Raw genomic sequence first — 21,164 nt, 5'->3', positions numbered from 1 at the left:
TAGAAAGAAGACGGCGAAAGGGAGGCCGCGGAAGGCTGAGCCTGCTGACCCCGGGCTCTTCGCATTCTGCTGTTTCCCGTACACGCTTCTGTCCCTCCGGGCTTCGAAAAGGCACACATTTGAACTTTGAAACAATGTCTAATTACGCCCCCAGATCCATCCACCCCTTCCCAAACTTCAGAAATCCGAGCTTAGGGCACGAGCATAGCCCTGCCCTCAAAGCCTGGGAACGCTCGGCTCTCCCGCGTGAACGAAGTCTCAGAGGAGACCTCGGGGGCGGGGCTGAGTAGGGCCCCTCCCCTTGGCAGCCTGGCAGGCCGACCCCGCGGCTCCGCCGGAGCGTGCGTCGGGGGCGGGGCCGGCTCGGGCCCCTCCCACCCGGTGGCCGGTCGCCCAGCCCCAACCGATGGCGGGGGTGGCGCCTGCGGGCCGTGCTACCGCCCTGGGCCGCCATTGCCGGGCCTCTCGCTCCGCGCCGCGGAGCTCCCTCGCCTCGCCTCGCCGAGCAGAGCGGGGCAGCCGGGCTGACGGGGCTGCCCCTGACCGAGCTCGCATCCCCCCCCACCGCCAGGCAAGTCTCTAGCCGGCCCGGCCCGCGTCGCCGACCTCCAGGCCCGGGGGCCCGGTGGGGGGCCTGAGCTGGGGCCTCCCACGCCCGCGTCCGGGAGAACCACTTCCACTTCCCAGGCCCAGAGGCTCCCGTGGGCACGATCGTGAGCCTCCAGGTTTCCGAGGCCCCTCTGGTCCCAGCCGGGCTTCTCTCCGCCTTCCCGAGGAGCCTGGCCAGGTAGTTGGACGAGCAAGTCGGTGCACCGATCGCGCCCGCCCCCACAGCTGGGACCCAGCACGGGCTCATCATCCCTGACCCCCACCCAAACCTGCTCTTCTGCTTTGTTGCCCCCCAGAGCGCACGGTCCACAAACGCTGCACCTGACGGCTGCCCCACCCCAGCGGGAGAAGTGGACATGAGGTTGGCAGGTGGGTGGCTTCCACAGTGAACCGGAGAGAGTTGGAAAGGAGACTTGGCTGGAGGCCCAGGTGTCCAGAGGTCTGTCTGGAAGGGCCGGGGGTGGTGGGACCACTGGGTTTGGGGTTTGGGGGTTTTTTAAATATACATTTATTTATTTTTTATTTATTTATTTTGGGGTATGTTGGGTCTTCCCTGCGGTGCGCGGGCTTCTCATTGCGGTGGCTTCTCTTGTTGCAGAGCACAGGCTCTAGGTGCGCGGGCTTCAGGAGTTGTGGCACGTGGGCTCAGTAGTTGTGGCTCACAGGCTCTAGAGCAGAGGCTCAGTAGCTGTGGCACACAGGCTTAGTTGCTCCTCGTCATGTGGGATCTCGCCGGACCAGGGCTCGAACCCGTGCCCCCTGCATTGGCAGGCGGATTCTTAACCACTGCACCACCAGGGAAGTCCCTGGGTTTGGTTTTTGAAACAGAGGACTCTGCAGAAACACTCATTCTATGACCTGGAGCAAATCCTTTCACATCTGAGGACTTCAGCTCCCAGCTCTCTCTTTTCAGCTGTGAGATGAGGGTTATGATAATAGATTTCTCCCAAATGGGATAACTGGCCGCTGTTTGGAAACAGAGCTGTGGGAGAGAGCTCCAGGGAGCACGGCGGCTGGGCGGACAGGGCGAGGCTGTGGTCTCAGACGAGAAGCTGACCACGGTGGCCCTGCGGTTGGATGTGAACCCAGTGCCAGCCCTGCTGTCGCCTGGACAGCTAAGATGAAGGGGGCTTGGGGACGGATAGGTTGGGGGGTGGACTTCATACCTGCTAAAGTTGAAGCATTATGATTGTATCCCGGGGAAGCTGACCCATGAGGAACTGGCTGGGAGAGTGGGGCCTTAAGAGTGGTCAGGGCTGGAGTGGTAACGTACAGTCAGTGCTCGTGAGGGTTAGTTCAAGGCTGGGAGCAGAGCAGGGCACCTCTAGGTAGAGTCGAGGCAGGAGAGGAGACGGAGAGTAGGGTAAAGGCAGAGAGGACACTGTGGGACAGGAGCTGGGGAAAGTCCAGCTTTTCAGGGGAGGGTCAAGGAGGACGATCTAAGCAAGAAGGATGAGGAGCATCCAGGTGGGGTTCAAGGGTGCTGCCCCAGAAGCCAGCCGAGAAGGGTTTCCGCGGGAGGGCTTCAGCCTGCGCGGCCACCTGAGGGTCAAGGGACGTTAGGGCCAACAGGTAACCCGGGGCGCTGGCACCAAGAAGGCCCCAGGCGGCCTTGGCCACAAGCCGTCCTGCGGGGGTAATGGAGGCAAGGGCAGAGCGGGGCAGGTTGCGAGACGGGGAGGGAAGCCTATGGAAGGAGCCGGCGCACAGGACTTTGGAGGAGCCGGCAGGGAGAGGAAGGGAGGGCGCAGAGCCCCGCCGCTGGCTGCGGGTGTGATTCCGAAGGAGGCCTCTCCTCCCGCGTTTTCTGAGGATGGGAGGTGTTGAAAACAGAGGGGAAAGAGGGAGACAAAGTGACCGCTACGCTAAGAAAAGCCGAGCAGGGCGGAGAGCTCGGCGCCCAGCTCACAGCAGGGGAAGGGAGGATCTGCCTGGCCTTGCAAAGGAGGAGGAACCGCCTCCGTCACCGTCACAGGAGAAAGGGGGGCAGGATGGCAGGGACTCAAAAGACGTTGGTAGCCTCAGAAGCAGGAGGTTAGGGGGCCCCTCCACACCGCCAGGGAGAGCCAAGCTGAGCCTTGGAGTTGGAGCTCAGCTTCCTCCTTCGCCCGCCAGGAGCTCCCACCTTCCTGTTCTCCCGTCACTTCTTCCCAAGCGCCTGGGGAGATCCGATCATGAGAGGCCCTGGGGTCGTTCGGGAGCTCGCTGGCACCCGAGGAGGCCTTGCCCGTGTCTGTCATGCCTCTAGGTCCCCTCCGCATCGTGGCCCTGGTCATCACCGTGGGCCTCACCTGGCTCGTAGCCAGCATCCTCCTCGGTGGGCCTGGCGGTGGCTTTCCTCGCATCCAGCAACTCTTCGCCGGTGAGTGTGGGACTCTCCCTCGCCCCGCTACGAGGTCCCCGGCGCGGCCGCCTGGGCCTGCAGCCTGAGGCTCGGGGTGGGGGTGGCGGTGGCCTGGGTTTGCTGTCTCTTCCTGGCAGGGCGCCTGTAGCTGCCCTCGGTCCGCCTCCTGGCATCCGGCACCGCCTCCCCCCTGCCACCCAGGTGCTTCGGCTGGAAACGCCAATCCCCGCTAATTAGAATCCTTTGTTCACTGGGGCCCGCGTGAGGGGCAGGGGGGCTTCTGCTGGACGCTGGGGACGCCTCCCGAGTTGTTCCCTGCAGGCTTTCCGCTGGGTTCTGAGATGGGGAGGGGACTCGACACCTCGTTACTGGTGACACATCACCTAAGTACTTTTTGCAATTCCGATCTACCCTTTTCCTGGAGCAGAGAGCTTTGCATCTGAACATCATTTAGACTTGAGCAGGGGCGTACGTGCCAAGGTCAGCCTGGCTTAGCCCTTGGCCCCTGAACCTGACTGCCCCTCCACCTTGACGTCACAGTGTAGGAGCTGCCCTGCTGCGGGCCCTGGGCAAGGTCCACACTAACAGAAACACCTCTCTGTACCCACAGGCCCAGAGAGCTCAGTGACTGCAGGTAAGGCTCCTGTCACCTCCCTGCTCCTCCCCTGCGCCCGCCCCGCTTACCACTTTTGTGACACACGTGCCTGTCCCCAGCCCTCCAGGGTTTCTCTTCTCCATTCATCCCTCCCCAAACTAGCCGTCACAGCCCACTGGAGCTGCTTGCATGCTGTGAGCCTAGAAAACAAGTTACCTCCTTCCAGAATACACTAGGGGGACAGGCATAGGATAGATATTCCCATTCCAAAAGGAAGAAATTGGAAGGAATAAAGGGGTCATCAGTCTCAAGCAAGTCCCAAACCCAGCAGGGCAGATCCATTCGATTTCAAAACATAAGAATTCCTGGGCCTTTGGTGGGGGTAGGGGGAATCTGGAACGTAGGGGACGATCCTACTCTCCCTCTGGGCCTGAGCCAACTCTGGCCTCTGCAGCCATTGCTCTGCCCTTGGAATCATCCTTCCTCCCTTCTGTCCTTTCTCTGTCCCTTTCAGTCCAGGCTGGCAGTGTTTCTACTGGTATAAAATTCTCAAAAACTCTGTTGATCTCCTGCGCAATTCATGAGGGTCTAAGCTGTAAGACAAGAGAGTCCTCCAGATCTTTCCTGGATAACCTCATCTCTCCATTCCTGGCTTCCGCTGACATGGTTGAGTTGGTCCACAGGTCACACGGCCCAGCTCTTTACCAACAGTTGTCCAGCCACACCCTTGGTGTTCTCTCCCGAGCCTGCTTTCTCATTTTTTGCAATATGATTAGCCTGAGAATTTTCTAGATCTTCACATTCTGGTTCCTTCATACTTAACAATTACATCCTCAATTTATCTCTCTTCCCTTACATGTTACTGTGAGCAGCAAGGAGAAACCCTCAACACTTTGCTTGGAAATCTCCTCAGCTCAATCCCCAAGTTCAGCATTTACAAGCTCTACCTTCCACAAAACAGTAGAAAACAATTTGGCCAAGTTCTTTGCCACTTTATGACAAGGATGGCCTTTCCTCCAGTGTCCCATAACATGTTCCTCATTTCTGTCTGAGAGCTCACCAGAAGCACTTTTAGCATTCACATTTCCATCAACAGCCTGGTCACGATGGTACGTGCGTGATCCCAGACCGTAGGAGCTCTTTCTACTGCTCCTCTCTCTTCTTTCTGAGCCCTCACCAGAATCACCTATAATGTCCATATTTCTACCAACAGTCTCTTCAAGGCAATCTAGGCCTTTCCTAATATGCACCTCAAAATTCTACAGCCTCTACCCATTACCCAATTGCAAAGCCATTTCCACATTTTTAGGGATTTATTATGGCAGCACCCCACTTCTTGGTATCAGAATCTGTATCAGTTTCCTGGGGCTGCCATAACAAAGTAGCACAAACCGGGTGGCTTAAACAACAGAAGTGTATTCTCTCACAGTTCCGGAAGGTAGAAGTCTGAAATCTAGGTGTTGGAAGGCTACACTCCCTCCAGAGGCTCCAGGGGAGGACCCTTACTCACCTCTGCCAGCTTCTGGTGGCCTCAGGTGTCCCTGGACTTGTGGCCGCCTCCCTCCCATCTCCACCTCCATCTTCACAAGGACTTCTCCTCCATGTCTGTGTCTTCTCTTCTGTCTTTTGTAAGAACACGTGTCATTAGATTTAGGTCCCACTCTATTCCAGGATGATCTCATCTTAACGAATGATAACCTCAATGACCCTATTTCCACAGAGGATCACGTTCTGAGGTCCTGGGAGTTGGGACTTGAGAACATCTTTTGTGGGGACACGGGTCGCCTCGTAATAGAGACCAACCTCCTCGTGCCCTCTCCACGGGGTCCTTGCACCTGCCCTCCCAGCGGCTTTCCTTCCCTCCTGTCCTCTGTTCCCGGTGGGGCCACAGCCCAGGCCAGCCCTCCTGCCTCCTTTCTCTTCTCCCACCAGTGGCCGAAGAGCCTCCCTGGGGTCCCTGTCACCTTGCCCTGAGGCCAGCCCCGGTGGGATACAGTGTCCATGGAAGTGTCCCTTCCTTGGCCTGAGCCACGTCCCCACCCCACGCCAGTCCCCTGGTCTGTGGTCACTCATTCCTCCCTATGGGCTGGTCCTGACCTCCCCCTCTCAGGTCTCGGGTGCCCCCAGGGCCAGGCCCATGGGTCACCCCTGTTGTCCCTACCCAGAGCCGAGGGCCAGGAAGTACAAATGCGGCCTGCCTCAGCCGTGTCCCGAGGAGCACCTGGCCTTCCGCATGGTCAGCGGGGCTGCCAACGTCATTGGACCCAAGATCTGCCTGGAGGACAGGATGTGAGCTCCTCAGGCGGGCGGGGGTGGGGAGGGGAGCTGGGTCTGCGAGGACCGGAGTCGAGCAGGGTAGACGTGCCGCTGGAAGGCTCTGTCCCCCTGCTAGGCTCATGAGCAGTGTCAAGGACAACGTGGGCCGGGGACTGAACATCGCCCTGGTGAATGGTGAGTTGCCCACGGAGCAGAGAGGCAAAGCTGAGCCGTGACCTGCCGCCCTCCTCCCACCCCGCCGCCAGGGATTCCCAGGGGGCCTGGGAAGGGGTCTGTGCGAGCTGAAGGCTCCACAGAAGAGGTGGCCCGGTGGACGAGGGCGTGGCAGCAGTGAAGAACTGGAAGTTTCCAGGAGGTGGGAGGCTGCTTCATGGGGAGCCCCTGGAGGGCCCCCAGTGCTGAGCAGGAGCTCCACAGCCTCGGGCGGGTGCCGGCGGTCTGAACGAGGGCACGGTGGCCGTGCATATGGGGCGAGGTGAGAAGCTTGCAGCAGCACCCATCCTTCCCTCCGACCAGGGGTAAGCGGAGAGCTCATCGAGGCCCGCGCCTTCGACATGTGGGCGGGAGGTGAGTCAAGCCACGGCCTCCGCCTTCTGACTGTGGGCAGAAAGACGGCATCTTCCCCCTGAAAGCTGCTCCCTCTGTCCGCTCGCTGGGGCGTCTTGAGCACTTCCTTGGGTTCAGAAAAGCCGGGGAGAAGGCCAGGTGTACGGTCAGGGCTTCGGCCCTGGCTTCTTGTACCATTTGGTCCCTGCACTCACTCAGCAGCCCTGGCCGGGCCGTGTCCCTGGCTTGATCACTACTTTAGTTTCCCCATCTGGAGAACAGGGCTTGGTGAGGGAGGGGTGCTCAGTGGTGCCTGATGCTCCACGGGAACTGTCCCCCCAGATGTCAATGATCTACTGAAGTTTATCCGGCCGCTGCATGAAGGCACCCTGGTGTTTGTGGCTTCCTACGATGACCCAGCCACCAAGTAAGTAATGGCCGAGGCTGGCCGAGGCCTCACCCTTCTGTGGTCACGGCTCATATCTCTTCCTTCTGTGGGGCAGGATGAATGAAGAGACCAGGAAGCTTTTCAGCGATCTGGGCAGCAAGAATGTCAAGGACCTGGCCTTCCGGGACAGCTGGGTGTTTGTAGGGGCCAAGGGTGTGCAGAACAAGAGCCCCTTTGAGCAGGTATGGGCGCAGGCCCTGGGGCCCCCACTGCCCGGCGCAGGCCAGTCTGCCCTCCCCTCCTGCCTGCATCCTCTGAGGTCCCCTCTGTTCACGCCCAGCACCCACACACACAGCGGCCCACACGTCTGTAAGCTGCTCCTGGGGCTTCCCCGGCGGTCCAGTGTTTGGGGCTCCGCGCTTCCACTGCAAGGGGCACGGGTTCAATCCCTGGTCGGGGAACTAAGATCCTGCGTGCCGTCCCATCCCCCCGAAACCCAGCACCCCAGTTCACCCTGCACACCCTGCTCCCCACAGCAGGACAAGGCAAACAGGCTGTTCAGCCAGTTTCTGGAAGGCTCTGGCTGCCAAAAGAGCAGCTCAGCCCCCAGAGGAGAAACGCCCCCTGTGGCCTTGCTCCTCCCGCAGCTTCCAGCGGCTCCCTGAGGGCTGGTGAGGGCAGGGACACAACCCCCTGCTTCCCTTCCCATCGCGCGCCAGGCCCACCTACGCTCAAAGAAGGTGACCCCCCCCCCCCACCTGCGAGGGGGCAGGCCAGGGCAGCTGCTGCCGTCTTTAGATGAGAACGCTGAGGCGATGGGACAGACAGGTGGCGGGTGCCCGAGGCTGCACGCTTGGCTGACCCCAGCACAGGGGGACAGAGAGTTCTGTCTGGCCCTGGTGCCCGAGGGCTGAGCCCGTGCCTTCCTGCCCCCACCGACCCGCAGCACGTGAAGAACAGTAAGCACACCAATAAGTACGAAGGCTGGCCTGAGGCGCTGGAGATGGAAGGCTGCATCCCCAGGAGGACCACGGCCAGCTAGCGGCCAAGCTCGAGGACCAGACTAAGTGAGGCTGTGTGTACCCAGCCGGAGGAGGCGCCGGCACAGCGCTGAGGCCCGACCCCACGCCCAGCCAGGAGCGCTCCGCCCCAGCACATCAGGGCTCCGAGGCGGTGACCAGTGACCAGACCAGGCCCAGCGGTGGGGCTGCGCTGCGGCCCCGTGGCGCTTTGTCTGGGGACCCCAGGTACCCGTCTCCTTTTCCTAAAGCTGCTCTGCTGGCCAACACCCACCCAAGTCCCAAGCGCCTGCGGCCCCAAGTCTGATAGCAGCTGCCTGGCAGGTCGGGGCATCTTCCGGAACCTCTCCGTCCCAGAGTGGCTCGCTGCTCTGCAGGCCAGTCCTGTTTCCAGTGTGACTCGTTCTGCTGAGCCGAATGTGGTGGCCACTCCCGGCGCCTGGCTGCCGCCTGCCCTGCTCTCGCGGGAAGGGGTGACCGCCTGGGAACCAGGCAGGCCGGCCAGTGAGCTCGCCAGCCCGATGGCAGTTCCTAGCGCGGCGGGTGGCAGCTCCTGCGGTTTGTCTGTCAGAGGGCCCGCTTTCTAAATGACGTCTTAATAAACTGGTGGCCCCCGATGGAATGAGGTGCATTCAGAGGGGAGTCGGTGGGTGGTGTCCTTGAGATGTGACTCAGGTGGTGAGCAGAGGGGCTCCCCTGCGGGCATCCCTGTAGCGTTGCCCTTAGACACGGCACAGGCCCATAGGGACCGGGATGGGGATTAAAGCCAACCCAGGAGCTTCCCCCTCCCCCCGGCCTCCCGCAGGAGCTCGTGTGTCTCCCCCGCAGTGCTCAGTGTTAGATGCCTTTGAAATCAGGCCAGCAAGAGGCCGAGTCACGAGGGCTATTTGGCATTTCTCGCAGATTGCAGTTATATTTCCCTGCAAGGGGTGAGAACCAGCAAGAAACTGGAAGGAGTTTTCTGGAAAAGCACATGAGGGTGCAGAAATGGTCTGGGGTCACAAAAAGGAGAGAAGGTGGTTGGGACTTCCCAGACGGAGGAATCGGGGCGCCAGCCAGGTAGGCTCAAGGGGGCCGTGGCGGGGGCGGTGGACTCGCAGGTCCCCCCTCTAGGGCTTAGGTGCTGCGAGAGTGTGAACACGGCATCAGGAAATGAAAGTATTTAAGGAGGTGGCAGAAGAGGAGAGAGAGGCGAGGGACGGCCCGGGAGGAGAAGCTGTGGTTGTGAGGCCATAGCCATGGCTGCGAAGGATCAGGAAGTGGAGACGTGAGGAGGGCCCGGATTGCTTACCTGGGAGACGGTGTTCACAGAAGCTGGAACGCAGCCTGACCCTGTGCCGAGAGCTTTACGTGTCTTCATTTTTAAATAGACTTCCTGTTTTAGAGCAGTTTTAGGTTCCCAGCAAAGTTGAGCAGAAAGTCCAGAGCTCCCGCATACCCAGCCTTCACTGACACGCCATCAGCACCCGCAGCCCAGGGTGGGCACCAGGGCCGCCTCTTGGCGTCGTACAGTCTGTGCGTTTGGCAGTGTTTATAATGACGAGTACTTACCACTATAGTATCATACATGTATTCATTTTTTAAACCTTCTATTATGGACATTTTCAACATCCTCCAAAGTAGAGACTAGTCTGATGAATCTAGATGTACCCAGTGGGGCTGCCACAGTGATCAACCCTAGCAAGCAAGTGCTGCTGGTTGCTGGTGAGCCCCGTTTACGGAAGATAAATGGTCCCTGGTGTGCTCAGGAAAGTTCCCTGGAGCTGGGAGGTTAGAAGCCAGATGAATAGGGCCCCGCAAGGTTAGTCGCTCGCCCCAAATGAAACGCATCTCAGCGAAGGGCCGCACCGCAAGGCTGGGAGGTGCCTCTTATACAACTGCTGAGCCAGCTGACCTGCCCCAGACCTTCACTGCGTGCGCCAGAGTCACACAGATGGAAACGGCAGGCCAGCTTTATCCCCCACGTGGCCCAACGCAGGTAGGATGCTGGCAGTGGTGTGGAACGCAGCCCGCCCGACCTCCCAAAGCAGAGGTACGTCTTTCTACATCCTGCAGTCCCCTTCCGCCAGGGTTTTGTCCCCCAGGCCTACCCTTAGGAGTTAAGACACCGTCAGTTACAAGTGACAGGGTCCCAACTCAACTGGCATATTGCAAAAATAAATACAGAATGACAGGGGAGGGAGGCTTAATGTTCCTGTAACAGACCCCAACGCCTACGGGTGATTCCAGCTCCAGTAATGTCCTTGGGATACGGGCTCTCCATCTCTTGGCTCCGCTTTTCTTTGTGTTTGCATCCTTTTCAAACATGCTGTCTTCCCCAGGCAGGGGGAGCAACAGTAGATGTCCCAGGTTAGCAACCCCAGCAAGAAAAGAGCCCCCACCTTGCCAGTCGTTCCAGCCCAAGTCCCCCGGAACTACCTCTCATCGGTCCAGATTGGATTATGGGTTTATCCTTGTCTCAGTCTGTGTGGCTCTGATTGGCTACCTCTGGGCCTGTGCCCACCCCAGAGGCCAGTGTTGGGGTCATCCTCATGCAAACCTTGTGTACCGAGAATGGAGGAGGGATGGCCCCACAAAGAAAGCTCGGGGGCCGTGACCTGTTGCTGGGCATGCAAAAACGCCAGTTGTCACTACATTTCCCGGTAAATACCAAACGCATCCCGTACTTGTGCTTGTATAGAATATGCCTTCCATGCGTGCTGATTTATCACACGGTCTACTTGGAGGCCCCTGCCTGGAGAGCAGGAGGTAGGCACACTTTTCAGGGTCATCACTGTGACCCTGTTAGCAGGACGGTGGCAGGTCTCCCATCTGAAGTGCACGGATGTTGTTTTAGCTGTCACTATCATTTGTGCCATCTATTCTGTCTGTCCAGATGACTTTTCTTTTGGAACTAGATATCCTTGACTGATTCGTAGAGACCTTCCTTCTCTTCTGGGGTAAATTATGAATCCCCTAAACTAACTACAAACATTCTCTTGTCTTTAATTTAGCCACCCCTTTTTTCCTGCAGGGAAGGCCTCTAAATTCCCTCATGTCGGACAGCCCACCCGCCCACTCTGGCTTTTCAGGGAAGACTGAAGGAACTGATGATAGTGGGGAGCAGCCTTCTAACTACATTTGCTCCCCTTGACCCCTGGCACCAATTCCCGTCCAGTTGGAATATAAAAACGCAGGTTTCCTCAAGAGCGAACACATCTTTTAGGTTTTCCATCCCCAGTTCTTCCAGCTGACCCATCCCCCTTCTCCCTGTGGCCAGTTTTACCCCATCCTCAGACAGCGACAGCACCACTGCTCTTTTGCAAACTGCAGTCTTCAACACAGCATGTGCCAAGCTCAGCCCTCTCACCTGTGCCAGCCTGCTTCCATCAGGACACCTCAACCCATTTGAGAGGGACAGTACAGACTTTCTGGGACACAAAGTCCACACACACAAATGGCTTATGAACTGAGACTAAAGAACAGCCTAGAGCTATGGCCTCTGAATGTTTCTGGATCATTGACATAAATCAAACCCTGAGTGTGTACCCTCACCATGTGTGTGCTTACATGTCACACGCATGTACTAATCTGAACTTTATAGCACACATACACAACTAGAATTTTTAAATAAGTAAAGTGTATTTAAATAAGGCTAAATTAAAATTAATAGGTTTTTAATTAAATGATTACAATTATTATTTATTGGAAAAATTAAATAGAAGAGATGCTACGGGTCTCTTTGGACATTCTCTACGATGTGTCTTATGACCCTCCTGGGGGCAAGAACCTGCAAGTTTGGGCACCACTGGCCTCCATCACAGCCCACCAAGAGGTCTTCCAGAGCAGTGGGTAGCCATCGTCCCGCTGCCTGACTGCGGTTGCCCAGCAGCCTCTGGGAACATGCAAATCCCCGTGATTCCACACTTGGCTTGCTTACTGTCTTCCCGTGTCCACATTCTACATCCTCACCACCTTTTTGCCCTTCCTTATGCCATGTGTGTGCATTCCTTTTCCGTGAAGCCTCCGGACCTTGCTGATGGCCCCAAATAGTTTTGAGAGGTTGAAAAGTTCACTGATATTACACAGTGTGGAAATAGGCGCTCGGTCGACGCTTGGACGAAGGAAGGTGGAACAAGGCCGAGCCTGGGCCCCGGAGTCTGAGTCGGTCGGACTCGGCTCTCGGGCTACAGGGCTGGGCGCCCTGAGCAGGAACGTGGCCGAAACCCTGACCCCCGTCTCCCGCCACTAGCAGCAGCCCTCGGGCGTCCGAGCTCGGCTAACGTCTAAGCCTGTGTCCCAGCGCCCCCAGAGGTCGCAGCGTGTTTGGGAATGACTGGGGTGCCTACCCGGGGCGAGTCGCCCCGGCGGCGACCACAGAAGGCTGGGACCCGCGGCTCGGTGGCCACACGAGTGCGCACCCAGCGCCGCCCAACCGCCACCCGAAGACTGCCAAGCCGGCGCGCGCGCGCGCGCCGCCTTGTCGCTCCCAGACACGCCACTTCCGGTCGGGACGCGCCCCGGCCGCGAGAGGTGAGGAGGCCGCCGCGGGGTAGGCGGGGCGGGGGCTCGTCGGCTCGGGGCGGGGCCCCGGCGGGCCGAACTCGGAGGCGTCCGCCCGCCCGGCAGCCGCTGGCGCCGGCGCCCAGCTTCAGGGCCGCGGAGGCAGGTGAGAGCCTCGGTCCGGGAAGGGCGGTTGGAAGGCGGCTTCTGGCCCCGGCCCGGGAAGGGCCGCCACCGCGCGTTCGTGAGGCCTGGCGCGGCCGCGGGGACCGGGAGTGGCGTGAGAGACCCCGGGACCGCCCGGGCGGGTCGCCGGCTTGCCGGCTGCGGGGCTGCAGCGCGAACCCGGCGGCGGCGCGCTCCTCCTCCCCTCCCTCCCCGATTCCTGCCCGAGCTCTGATTGTGCCCAATCCGACAACTTCTGGACTCCCAGGTAGGGAGGCGACCCGGGTCAGCACTGCCAACTGCCCCGACACCGAACGCTTGGCCCGTATGGAAAAAGCCGCCGGCCCGGGGTTCCGTCGCCTGCCTAGGGGCGCATCTGCCCAAACTCTAACGATACCTCAAGCAGAAATAGTGGGGATCCGGGCCAGACCCCTCACGCAGTGACTCAGTGACTCAAAGCCGCCAGCGGTACTGGAAGGACGGGGTGGATGGCCCATCGCCTCCTCTCCCTTCTGAACTGGTTCACAGCACCCCGGTGGCTTCAGTACTGGGTGCCTTCATCTTTTCCCTGTGACTCCCTCTGGTTTTCCTGCCTCCCTCTTCAGTGGTGGGACTCGAGGCCGGATCAAGGCCTCCAGAGTAAGTGACGCAAACCCCAAGCCAGGAGAGGCCATGGCATCGCAGGGTGGCACAGCGGAACTTAACCACCTACTTCCCCTGCTCCCCCGGCATCGGTGGGGGGGCGGGGGGGCGGCCAGGACCCAACCCTGATAGGATCTAGAGAAGCAGGGGCCTCTTCCGAGACTGGGACAGCGCAGGATGTGAGTCAATCAACAGTAATGATGAAGAAGCACTGTGTCCTCATCCTGGTTGCTCCGGTTCCTGCAGGTGATGTGGCAATAGGCTGCTGGCTGCCCAAACTGAGAAGTGGAAGGAGACAGACGTCCTCCTTTCCCCCTGAGGCGCCCTGCCCCCCTAGAAACACTCCTCCTCTCACTGGTAGTTCCAGGCTCTGCTAGGGGCACACGTGGGCAGGGGAGGAGTCCCTGGACTTCGAGCAGAGCCCCTCAGATGTGGCACAGTGGCTCTAGGAGCGCAAATTCTGGGACTGCCAGGGGAGTGGGAGCTCTGACAGGAGGAGGAGAAACCCCCCAGTGGACACGTGGCCCTATCTGATCCCTTCCTGCTGCCCCTTCCGGCAACTCCCCTGGGGAGAGGGGACCTGTTCCCTCCCAGAACCCCCATCTCACCCCTGTCAGCAGGAAGGGTAGGCCAGGTGGCCATGCACAGCAACGCCGTTCACATGTCAATGGTGAACATCAGCCCCTGGGGCCTTTGGCCTGGTGGTCACCCACTGCCTCACCCTTTGCCGGCTGCTCTCTGCCTGGCAGATGACACTCAAATGCCCTAACCTGCTCTCAGTGGGCCTGCTTCCTTGGCATCCCTGGGCAGTCCTTCAGAGATTTCGTCCCGGTTCTGGTACTGCTGCAGCTGCGTCTCAAAGCAGGTGGGGCACAGGCTAGTGGTGACAGGATTGAGGGTGGCTCTCCCAGGTCCTCTGGTATCGGGACATCTCCAGATGGTCACTGTGGTGGGCAAACCCAGGGAAATCAGCGCGTATCAGCGGGCTGAAGGCGAACTCCGACCTGTAGGTGGCCCCTCTGGGTGAGGGATGGGAAGCTTGAGGCAGTTGTGACTGGGGAGGGGACAGCCGAATGGCACTCAAGGGCCAGCGCTAGGCCTTCCGTTTCCACGCCCAGGCTTGCGGCAAGGGGCCCTGGCGAGTCTCCCAGCAGTGGGCTTCCAGATCCTGCGCTCCTGGGCTCGCAGCTGCTCACCTTCACCAGCCACCTACCTCTCTATGTCCCTTCTCTCCTCAGGAAGAGCTCTGCCATCAAGAAAGGCAGCACAGGGCCAGGCCTTGCCCATGGACCCTTCTCAGGACAACCTGACGGCACCCGCACAGCTGCTCTCCTAAGCCGCAGGGGGCCCGGGCTCCCCATCTTTCGGGAGGAGCCATGGTGTTTAGGAGGGGCAGGTGCAGCTCCCTGAGGTGGCCGGGCCCGGGAGGGGGCAGTGTTTGCACAGGCCCCCTAGGCATGCTCAGGGCCAGCCTGCTGCTTGTCAGCCTGCTCTGGGGGGCGCGGGGCACAGCCAGCGCCAGTCTTAGCACGGCTGTGGGCCGTACCGTGCCCCTGACAGGGCGCCGCTACTTGAGCATTGGGGATGGCTCCGTGATGGAGTTTGAGTTCCCAGAGGAGAGCGAGGGCATCATCGTGGTCTCAAGCCAGTACCCGGGCCAGGGCAACGGGACGGGGCCCAGCCCCGTGCTGAGGGTCACCTCCCTGGACACAGAGGTGCTGACCATCAAGAACGTGAGTGCCGTAGCCTGGGCTGGTGGGGGTGGCTTCGTGGTGAGCATCCACTCGGGCCTGCCTGGGCTAGCGCCACTCCACCTCCAGCTCCTGGACCCCCGTGAGGCCCCGCCCGCGCTGGTTGAGGAGCGGAGGGATTTCTGCATCAAGGTCTCACCTGCTGAAGACACCCCTGCCACCCTTGGCACTGACTTGGTCCACTTCTCAGAGAACCCAGTACTCTACTTGCTCCTGCCTCTTATCTTTGTCAACAAGTGTTCATTTGGGTGCCAAGTAGAGCTCGAGGTTCTGAAGGGGCTCCTGCAGAGCCCCCAGCCCATGCTGCTGGGCCTCCTGGGCCAGTTTCTGGTTATGCCCTTCTACGCTTTTCTGATGGCTAAGGTCTTCATGCTGCCCAAGGCCCTGGCTCTGGGCCTCATCATCACCTGCTCGTCGCCCGGCGGCGGGGGGAGCTACCTCTTCAGCCTCCTCCTCGGGGGGGATGTCACCCTGGCCATCTCCATGACTTTCATCTCAACAGTGGCTGCCACCGGTTTCCTGCCGCTGTCCTCGGCCATCTACAGCCGCCTGCTCAGCACCCACGAGACACTCCACGTGCCCATTTCCAAGATCCTGGGGACCCTGCTGTTCATCGCCATCCCCATAGCAGCAGGCGTGGTGATCAAGTCCAAGCTCCCCAAGTTCTCGCAGCTGCTGCTGCAGGTCATCAAGCCCTTCAGCTTCGTGCTGCTCCTGGGCGGCCTCTTCCTGGCCTACCACATGGGGGTCTTCATCCTGGCGGGCGTCAGGCTGCCCATCGTGCTGGTGGGCCTCACAGTGCCCCCAGTTGGCCTCCTGGTGGGTTACTGCCTGGCCACGTGCCTGAAGCTGCCAGTGGCCCAGCGTCGGACCGTCAGCATCGAGGTCGGGGTGCAGAACAGCCTGCTGGCCTTGGCCATGCTGCAGCTGTCCCTCCGCCGCCTGCAGGCTGACTATGCCTCCCAGGCCCCCTTCCTTGTGGCACTGAGTGGCACCTCAGAGATGCTGGCCTTAGTTACTGGCCACTTCATCTATAGCAGTGTGTGTGCAGTTCCCTGAGGCCCCCCGGGGCAAGCTTTCGCCACCCCTAGCCCCCAGCCTCCACCCACGGTCCCCACAGTTCCTGTGTACCAAAGGCCTTTAGTTCTCATGCACTATGCACTCAGAAAAATCCAGGCTTATTTTTTTTACTCGTTTTTTATTCTCCAGCTTTCAGTGCCAAAGAGGCCACGCTGATTTCAGTAGGTGGGCACTGCCTAGAAAATATATTTCAATAAAAGAGAGAAGCAAGCTTGGGTCCCTTCCAGTCTTTGCCTTCTGAGGCCTGCGGGTGGGGGAAGGAAGGGTGTGGCTGGGTAAGTGTGGGCCAGGGTGGAGGGCTGGCTTGGGTGACACGGTGACCTCTGCCCAGGCCTTCTCTCTCAGCCCTCCTTCCCCATGCATCCCCTCTTGAGAGTGGGGTCTCTCTGTTCTAGAAGGAGCGGTGGGAAGATGAGAGCAGAGGACTATTTCCCCAGCCCGCTCCCAAGCTCAGCTGGTTTTCCGCAGGCCGACTAGAAAGGAGGCGGCAGGAGGCCCGCGGGTCGCGGGTTGAGCTCTGCAGGGCCGGGTCATCAGCGGACTCCTGAGAGGCAGGGAATCGGCCTCGGCGCTGACCTGTTCCGCCCGCGGGCAGTGAGCGGGGGCGAGCGAACCCCTGGCCCGCCTTCTCCCCCGAGTCCCAGCTACCCGACTCCGCCGACCGGGCCCGACTAGTTCCTCCGCCCCTTCCCATCCTCGCGGGCTTCCCGGCTCAGTCGCCGCGGGGCCCGGGTCCGGGCCGGTCCCCGAGCGCCGGGGTGGGGGTGGGGGGCCGGGGGGGCGGGGGAACGTGACACGGGGGGCGGGGCCGCGACGCCGGGCGCGCCCCTCGCGCGACTTCCGGCAGCGGCGGTTGGGTCTGGCGCGCGCCCGGGGCGGCTGCGCGCGGCGGGGGGCTGTAGGGCTTCGCGCCGGCCGGAGTGGACGCCGCCGCGGCCGCCATGCAGCTAACAGTGAAGGCGCTCCAGGGCCGCGAGTGCGATCTGCAGGTAGCGTCGCCGGGCCCCGCCGCCGTGCCGCCTCACGCGGTTGGCCCCCGGGCGCAGGGCCGGGCCGAGGGCGGGGACGGACCGGGCGGGCCGGCTGCGCCGGGGAAGCCAGGAGAGCCGCCCTCCGCGGGGGCTGCGGCCTCACCGCCTGCCTCTCACCCTCGGCCTGGCCAGGTGTCGGAGGACGAGCTGGTGTCCACGCTGAAACATCTGGTCTCCGAGAGGCTGAACATCCCTGTCCGCCAGCAGCGGCTGCTGTTCAAGGGCAAGGCCCTAGCAGGTAACCGGGGAGAGGAGACGCCCGGGGAGCCCCGAGGGAAGTCAGGGGACGCGGCGTCCGGGCCGAGCCTGGGCAGCAGTGGAGTGGAGGGGGCTCTGGCCACTTGACCCCTGGGGAGGCTGCATCCTCAGCCGGATGCCGCGGCGCTCCGCCTGGCCTCCCCGAGGCCTTTCCCACCACCGTGGGCCACAGCTCCATCAATCTCTCTCGGGCAGATGGGAAAAGACTCTCCGATTACAGCATTGGGCCCAATTCCAAGCTCAACCTAGTGGTCAAACCTCTGGAGAAGGTGTTACTGGAAGAAAGCAGCGAGCGGACAGTGGCCGAGGCCCCGCCCCCACCCCCAGCCGCCTGGCCTCTAATCTCCAAAGTCCTGGCCCGTCACTTCAGCGCCGCAGATGCCAGCAGAGTCCTGGACCAACTCCAGAGGGTGAGCAGCGTGGCCCGGGACTTCCACGTCCCACCCAGCCGCTCGCAGCCCCTGCCCTTATCCCAGTGTGCCCCCCGACCCGCGCCGCTGAATCCTCCTGGCCTTCTCTCCTCAGGATTATGAGAGGTCCCTGAGCCGCCTGACGCTGGATGACATCGAACGCTTGGCTGGCCGTTTCTTGCACCCTGAAGTGACTGAAGCTATGGAGAAGGGGTTCTCCAAGTAGGATTCTCGGAGTGTGGGGAGGAGCCGGGCCAGGCCACAAGCTGCATGTAGCATTAAATGTGTTCTCATGTTGCAATTCGGCTCATAATACTAGCTGGCGGGTACGCGGGTACCTGTATCCGGCTCTTGACCTGGGTTTGCTCCCACGTTTGGCGCTAGTGCTGAAGTGGGAGAGCCACAATCTGAGTCCAGCCAGCTTCTAGAAGTGCCTCAGGGTGAGAGGGTTGTTTAGAAGGGTTCTGAGGGGTGGGCTTTGGCATTCCATGTTCAGCCCACTGAGGATAAACCCTCGAGCAATACCTTTCCAGGCCTGAAAGGGGAAGCAGCTGGCCCCTGCTGCCCAGTCCTGTCACCTCGCCTCTGGCAGGTCCGGCATTGGCAGGTCAAGTGACAGCCAGCCTTGGGCCCCCTCAGGCTGCTGTCACCAGTGTGCACTCGATGAAGGGAAAGCGTGTTGGGGGTCTGGGACGTCACCCAGCTCTGGGGTGTTACCTTAGGCAAGTCCCTGTGCCATGTTGGTCCCCAGCCATTGACTCTGCACAGTGAGGGCCACTCCTTAAACCTCAGTTTCCTTTACCCCCAACCCCCCGGGGTCGGGAGTCTGCAGCCATCCTCCCTCTTGTGTCCCAGATACAAAGTGAGGCCAAAAGCTGAGTGATGGCCAAGCGTGGCCCAGAGATGGGGTGCCCTGGCCCTTAGTGTCACAGCTTTTCTCTGGGCACCCCCTCTGCTTGTCTCCTCCTGGACACGGGCGGTCCTCGACCCTTAGAGATGACAGGTGATGGGCTCGAGCTTACTCAGCCAGGCCCCTACACCCTGCGCTCACCCACAGTGTGAAAGTAGACCCTTCCCCTGCTGCGTGTGTACAGGGGCTTTCGCTGTGCACGCCGCTCACTGCCTGACAAGGAACCTCGAGGGGCCAGGGAGGGGCAGAAGCCGCTGGCGGGTGGGCCCTAGAGATCATCGAGGCACCTGCTCCTCGGAGGAGGGCGCCTGGGCCGCCCTCCCGCCTGGGCCTCGTGGGGTAAGCGCCGGGTCCCCGGGCTGGGAGGACGGACAGAGGCCTGACGGGCAAAGGCTTTGAAGAACAGATGGAAGGCCCCGGCCCCGCCCAGCAGCAGGGCCTGTGTGATAGACTTGCCTACACTCTCATTTCTCTTCAGTCAGGAAGGTTTATACTGACACTTCCAGTCGCACTAGAGGTGAATGTGAGACTTTGATCTGAAAGGAACTGTATTAGCTGGGCGGCTTTTGGTTTCCAGTAATTGATTTAACCGTAGAGGAAGTTGGTTTAAAGCAATAAAGGAAATGTACTGGTTTACGAAACTGAGAAGTCCAGGGGTATTGGCAGCAGATAAACAGTTTCACCAAATACCCAGTTTCTTCCTACCTCCCCTCTGCACTCTGCAGCGTCTGCTTCATCCCAGGCCTCTGCCTCAGGATCAGAAGATGGTTGCCTGCAGCTTCCACCAAATCCCTCGATCACAGCCAGCAAGGAGCACCTTTCCGACCTGTAGCATAGCTTCTTTCTCAGATGCCCCCAGCAAATAAACGCTGTCCTTTCATTGGTCAGAACCGGGTGGTGCCTCCATCATTTTGGCAGGGGGTGGGGTGGGCTTGGGCGGGAGAGGGAGATTCTCAGCGAAAGCCAGGTCCTCGGGGAGGGCTGACCGGTGCAGTGCAGGGCAGTGACACCCGCAGACGCATGCTGCAGACAGACCCTAGAGGCGGTTGTTGAGTCCCTTGTGCCAGTGCCTCCCGGCTTGGGGGTGACAAAGCCATCTGCTGGGCAGTTGGACCGGGGGGTCAGGAAGTCGGCGGCGGGGAGATCAGGCTAGACAGGGAGACAGGAGTGGCGTCTTCAGGGTGCACGGTAGGCGCCTCGCTGACAGAACTGACTGCAATCCGGACCCGGTCTGATTCCACAGCCCCGTGCAGCCTTCCATGACGTTTGGGAGCGGCCTGTGGACACGGTGTCCTAGATGCCGTAAGGACGGATGAGACGGCTTCCCTGGGAGCATGGCGTAAAAAGAGAGGAGAGGACTGGGCCGTGCGGGACTTCACCAACTGGAGACGCTATGGAGGCCGCAGAGAGAGCTCGGTGTCAGAGGCCAAGAACGCCCCTCCAGGAAGGGGGGGGGGGTTGGCTAGTGGTGCCGAGAAGCACAGGGAGGGCAGGGCAGAGCCTCCTCTCGCCTCGGTAGCAAGAAGGTCGTCGGCAGCGCCGTGGGGAAGAGGCCGTGACGGTGACCGCGGACCCCTGCTTCCGGAAGCCTGTCTGCGCAGCAGGGTGTAGCTGCGGAGGGGCAGGGCCGGGGAGGGAAAATGGAGAGGGAGGAGATGCTGTCGGCGTGAGAGGTGGGAGGCCCAGGTGGGAAGGGGCCAGGGAGGCTCCGGTCCAAGCCCGTGCCATCGTGAGAGGAGACGGGCGACCGCACGTGAAGATGGAATGGCCGCAGGCTGCACCCTGCCTTTGCCCTTAGATTCTCGGGGTGGCCCCATGTACACCGGAGGCTCCAAATGCTGAGATCCTTCCACAGGGGCTGGAATGTTTATCGCGGGCACTGTACCCCTTGGGCCAAGTGTCCGCCCCGGAGGTGGGTGCTGACCCACCTGTTACCCCCTGGCCCCTGGCCGCTGTAGGGCCCCGAGACCCGCTGTCTGCTCCTCGCGGAGGGGCCTCGAGACAGTCCCTGATCCCCAGGGCCCTGGTGCAGCTCGCAGTCCCTGTGGTGATCGCAATGCCGCTGGGAGACGGCAGGATGAGTGAAGGGCCCAGCTGAAGTGGCCTCTCAGACAGAAATGGTCTGGCACCTGGAATGAGATGCCTGTGGTGCCATTTCCCACGGGCACACAGGAGGAGGGGCAGACTCAGAGGAAAGCAGCGTTTCTTTTGGGGTGGGGCTCATGGAGTTGGAAGCGCCCGGGCGACAGATCGGCTGTGCCCACAATTTGCTGGAGCCTTGCAGGCTTTCCCCGCCGGCCTGGACGAGACCGGGCCTCACCAGCTCCAGTAGGTGGGACAGGTGCTGCTCAGCCGTGCCAGGCCCTGCCAGCAGCAGATGCGACAGCTGTGGCGGCCTCAGCCCTCCGGGCCTTGAAAAGCCTGCAGGAGAGACGGTCGCCCCTGTCCCTCTCCAGGACCCAGCCAGAGCAGCCTCCCCGAGTTCCTGGGGACCTGGCCCTGGCCACCTCTGCTGCTGCCCTCTCCGCTTTTCCTTCCACTTGGTGGCTCACTCCTCTGGCTCCTTTGCTGGTTCTCCCCCCAAACCCCCATCTCTTACTGTCGGGGGGCCCCGAGACTCCGTCCCCGGACGCCTTCTCCGTGTCGCTCCCTGGGGA

At 60.9% G+C, this 21,164-nt stretch overlaps 3 protein-coding genes across 10 annotated transcripts; all 3 read left to right on the top strand.

The window, feature by feature from the left end:
- Nucleotides 1–371: 371 nt before the first annotated feature.
- Nucleotides 372–8,395, top strand: FAM3A (FAM3 metabolism regulating signaling molecule A). Of its 6 annotated transcripts, none has more exons than XM_059911819.1 (10): nucleotides 380–571; nucleotides 906–978; nucleotides 2,858–2,971; nucleotides 3,564–3,587; nucleotides 5,714–5,837; nucleotides 5,941–5,999; nucleotides 6,342–6,392; nucleotides 6,714–6,798; nucleotides 6,875–7,001; nucleotides 7,706–8,395. In XM_059911819.1, the coding sequence occupies exons 1-10, from the start codon at nucleotides 407–409 to the stop codon at nucleotides 7,799–7,801; spliced, it is 918 nt and encodes a 305-aa protein (XP_059767802.1). In that variant the 5' UTR covers nucleotides 380–406; the 3' UTR covers nucleotides 7,802–8,395. The 6 variants fall into 6 exon arrangements, 5 of the variants coding, with proteins under 5 accessions (XP_059767803.1, XP_059767801.1, XP_059767802.1 ...); XM_059911822.1 differs by having other exon boundaries at nucleotides 479–787; XR_009500364.1 differs by lacking the exon at nucleotides 7,706–8,395 and having other exon boundaries at nucleotides 372–571; nucleotides 2,725–2,971; nucleotides 6,875–6,889.
- Nucleotides 8,396–12,139: 3,744 nt separating this feature from the next.
- Nucleotides 12,140–16,108, top strand: SLC10A3 (solute carrier family 10 member 3). 2 transcript variants are annotated; one of them, XM_059911810.1, is made up of 2 exons: nucleotides 12,140–12,290; nucleotides 14,306–16,108. In XM_059911810.1, the coding sequence occupies exon 2, from the start codon at nucleotides 14,444–14,446 to the stop codon at nucleotides 15,875–15,877; it is 1,434 nt and encodes a 477-aa protein (XP_059767793.1). In that variant the 5' UTR covers nucleotides 12,140–12,290; nucleotides 14,306–14,443; the 3' UTR covers nucleotides 15,878–16,108. The 2 variants fall into 2 exon arrangements, with proteins under 2 accessions (XP_059767793.1, XP_059767792.1); XM_059911809.1 differs by lacking the exon at nucleotides 12,140–12,290 and adding an exon at nucleotides 12,318–12,426.
- A 642-nt stretch (nucleotides 16,109–16,750) lies between these two features.
- UBL4A (ubiquitin like 4A) lies at nucleotides 16,751–19,397 on the top strand. Of its 2 annotated transcripts, XM_059910143.1 has the most exons (5): nucleotides 16,751–16,887; nucleotides 17,062–17,167; nucleotides 17,383–17,597; nucleotides 17,713–17,819; nucleotides 19,233–19,397. In XM_059910143.1, exons 1-5 carry the CDS (start codon nucleotides 16,840–16,842, stop codon nucleotides 19,342–19,344), a joined length of 588 nt encoding a protein of 195 aa, XP_059766126.1. In that variant the 5' UTR covers nucleotides 16,751–16,839; the 3' UTR covers nucleotides 19,345–19,397. The 2 variants fall into 2 exon arrangements, with proteins under 2 accessions (XP_059766126.1, XP_059766127.1); XM_059910144.1 differs by having other exon boundaries at nucleotides 17,713–19,397.
- Nucleotides 19,398–21,164: the final 1,767 nt, after the last annotated feature.

The sequence above is a fragment of the Balaenoptera ricei genome, chromosome X (genome assembly GCF_028023285.1).
Source record: "Balaenoptera ricei isolate mBalRic1 chromosome X, mBalRic1.hap2, whole genome shotgun sequence".
In the NCBI taxonomy this organism is placed as follows: Eukaryota; Metazoa; Chordata; class Mammalia; order Artiodactyla; family Balaenopteridae; genus Balaenoptera; species Balaenoptera ricei.
The sequence above is the reverse complement of the archived record's forward strand: the minus strand, read 5'-3'. Positions and strand labels throughout refer to the sequence as shown.

Excerpts from the sequence above, each read along its gene's own strand:
- FAM3A (XM_059911818.1), top strand. The coding sequence starts at position 407 with ATGGCGGGGGTGGCGCCTGCGGGCCGTGCTACCGCCCTGGGCCGCCAT. Across the intron at positions 572-905 it reads GCATCCCCCCCCACCGCCAG|AGCGCACGGTCCACAAACGC; the intron begins GCAAGTCTCTAG and ends GTTGCCCCCCAG. Across the intron at positions 979-2,724 it reads AGTGGACATGAGGTTGGCAG|GAGCTCCCACCTTCCTGTTC; the intron begins GTGGGTGGCTTC and ends TTCGCCCGCCAG.
- SLC10A3 (XM_059911810.1), top strand. The coding sequence starts at position 14,444 with ATGGTGTTTAGGAGGGGCAGGTGCAGCTCCCTGAGGTGGCCGGGCCCG.
- UBL4A (XM_059910143.1), top strand. The coding sequence starts at position 16,840 with ATGCAGCTAACAGTGAAGGCGCTCCAGGGCCGCGAGTGCGATCTGCAG. Across the intron at positions 16,888-17,061 it reads GCCGCGAGTGCGATCTGCAG|GTGTCGGAGGACGAGCTGGT; the intron begins GTAGCGTCGCCG and ends CGGCCTGGCCAG. Across the intron at positions 17,598-17,712 it reads TCCTGGACCAACTCCAGAGG|GATTATGAGAGGTCCCTGAG; the intron begins GTGAGCAGCGTG and ends TTCTCTCCTCAG.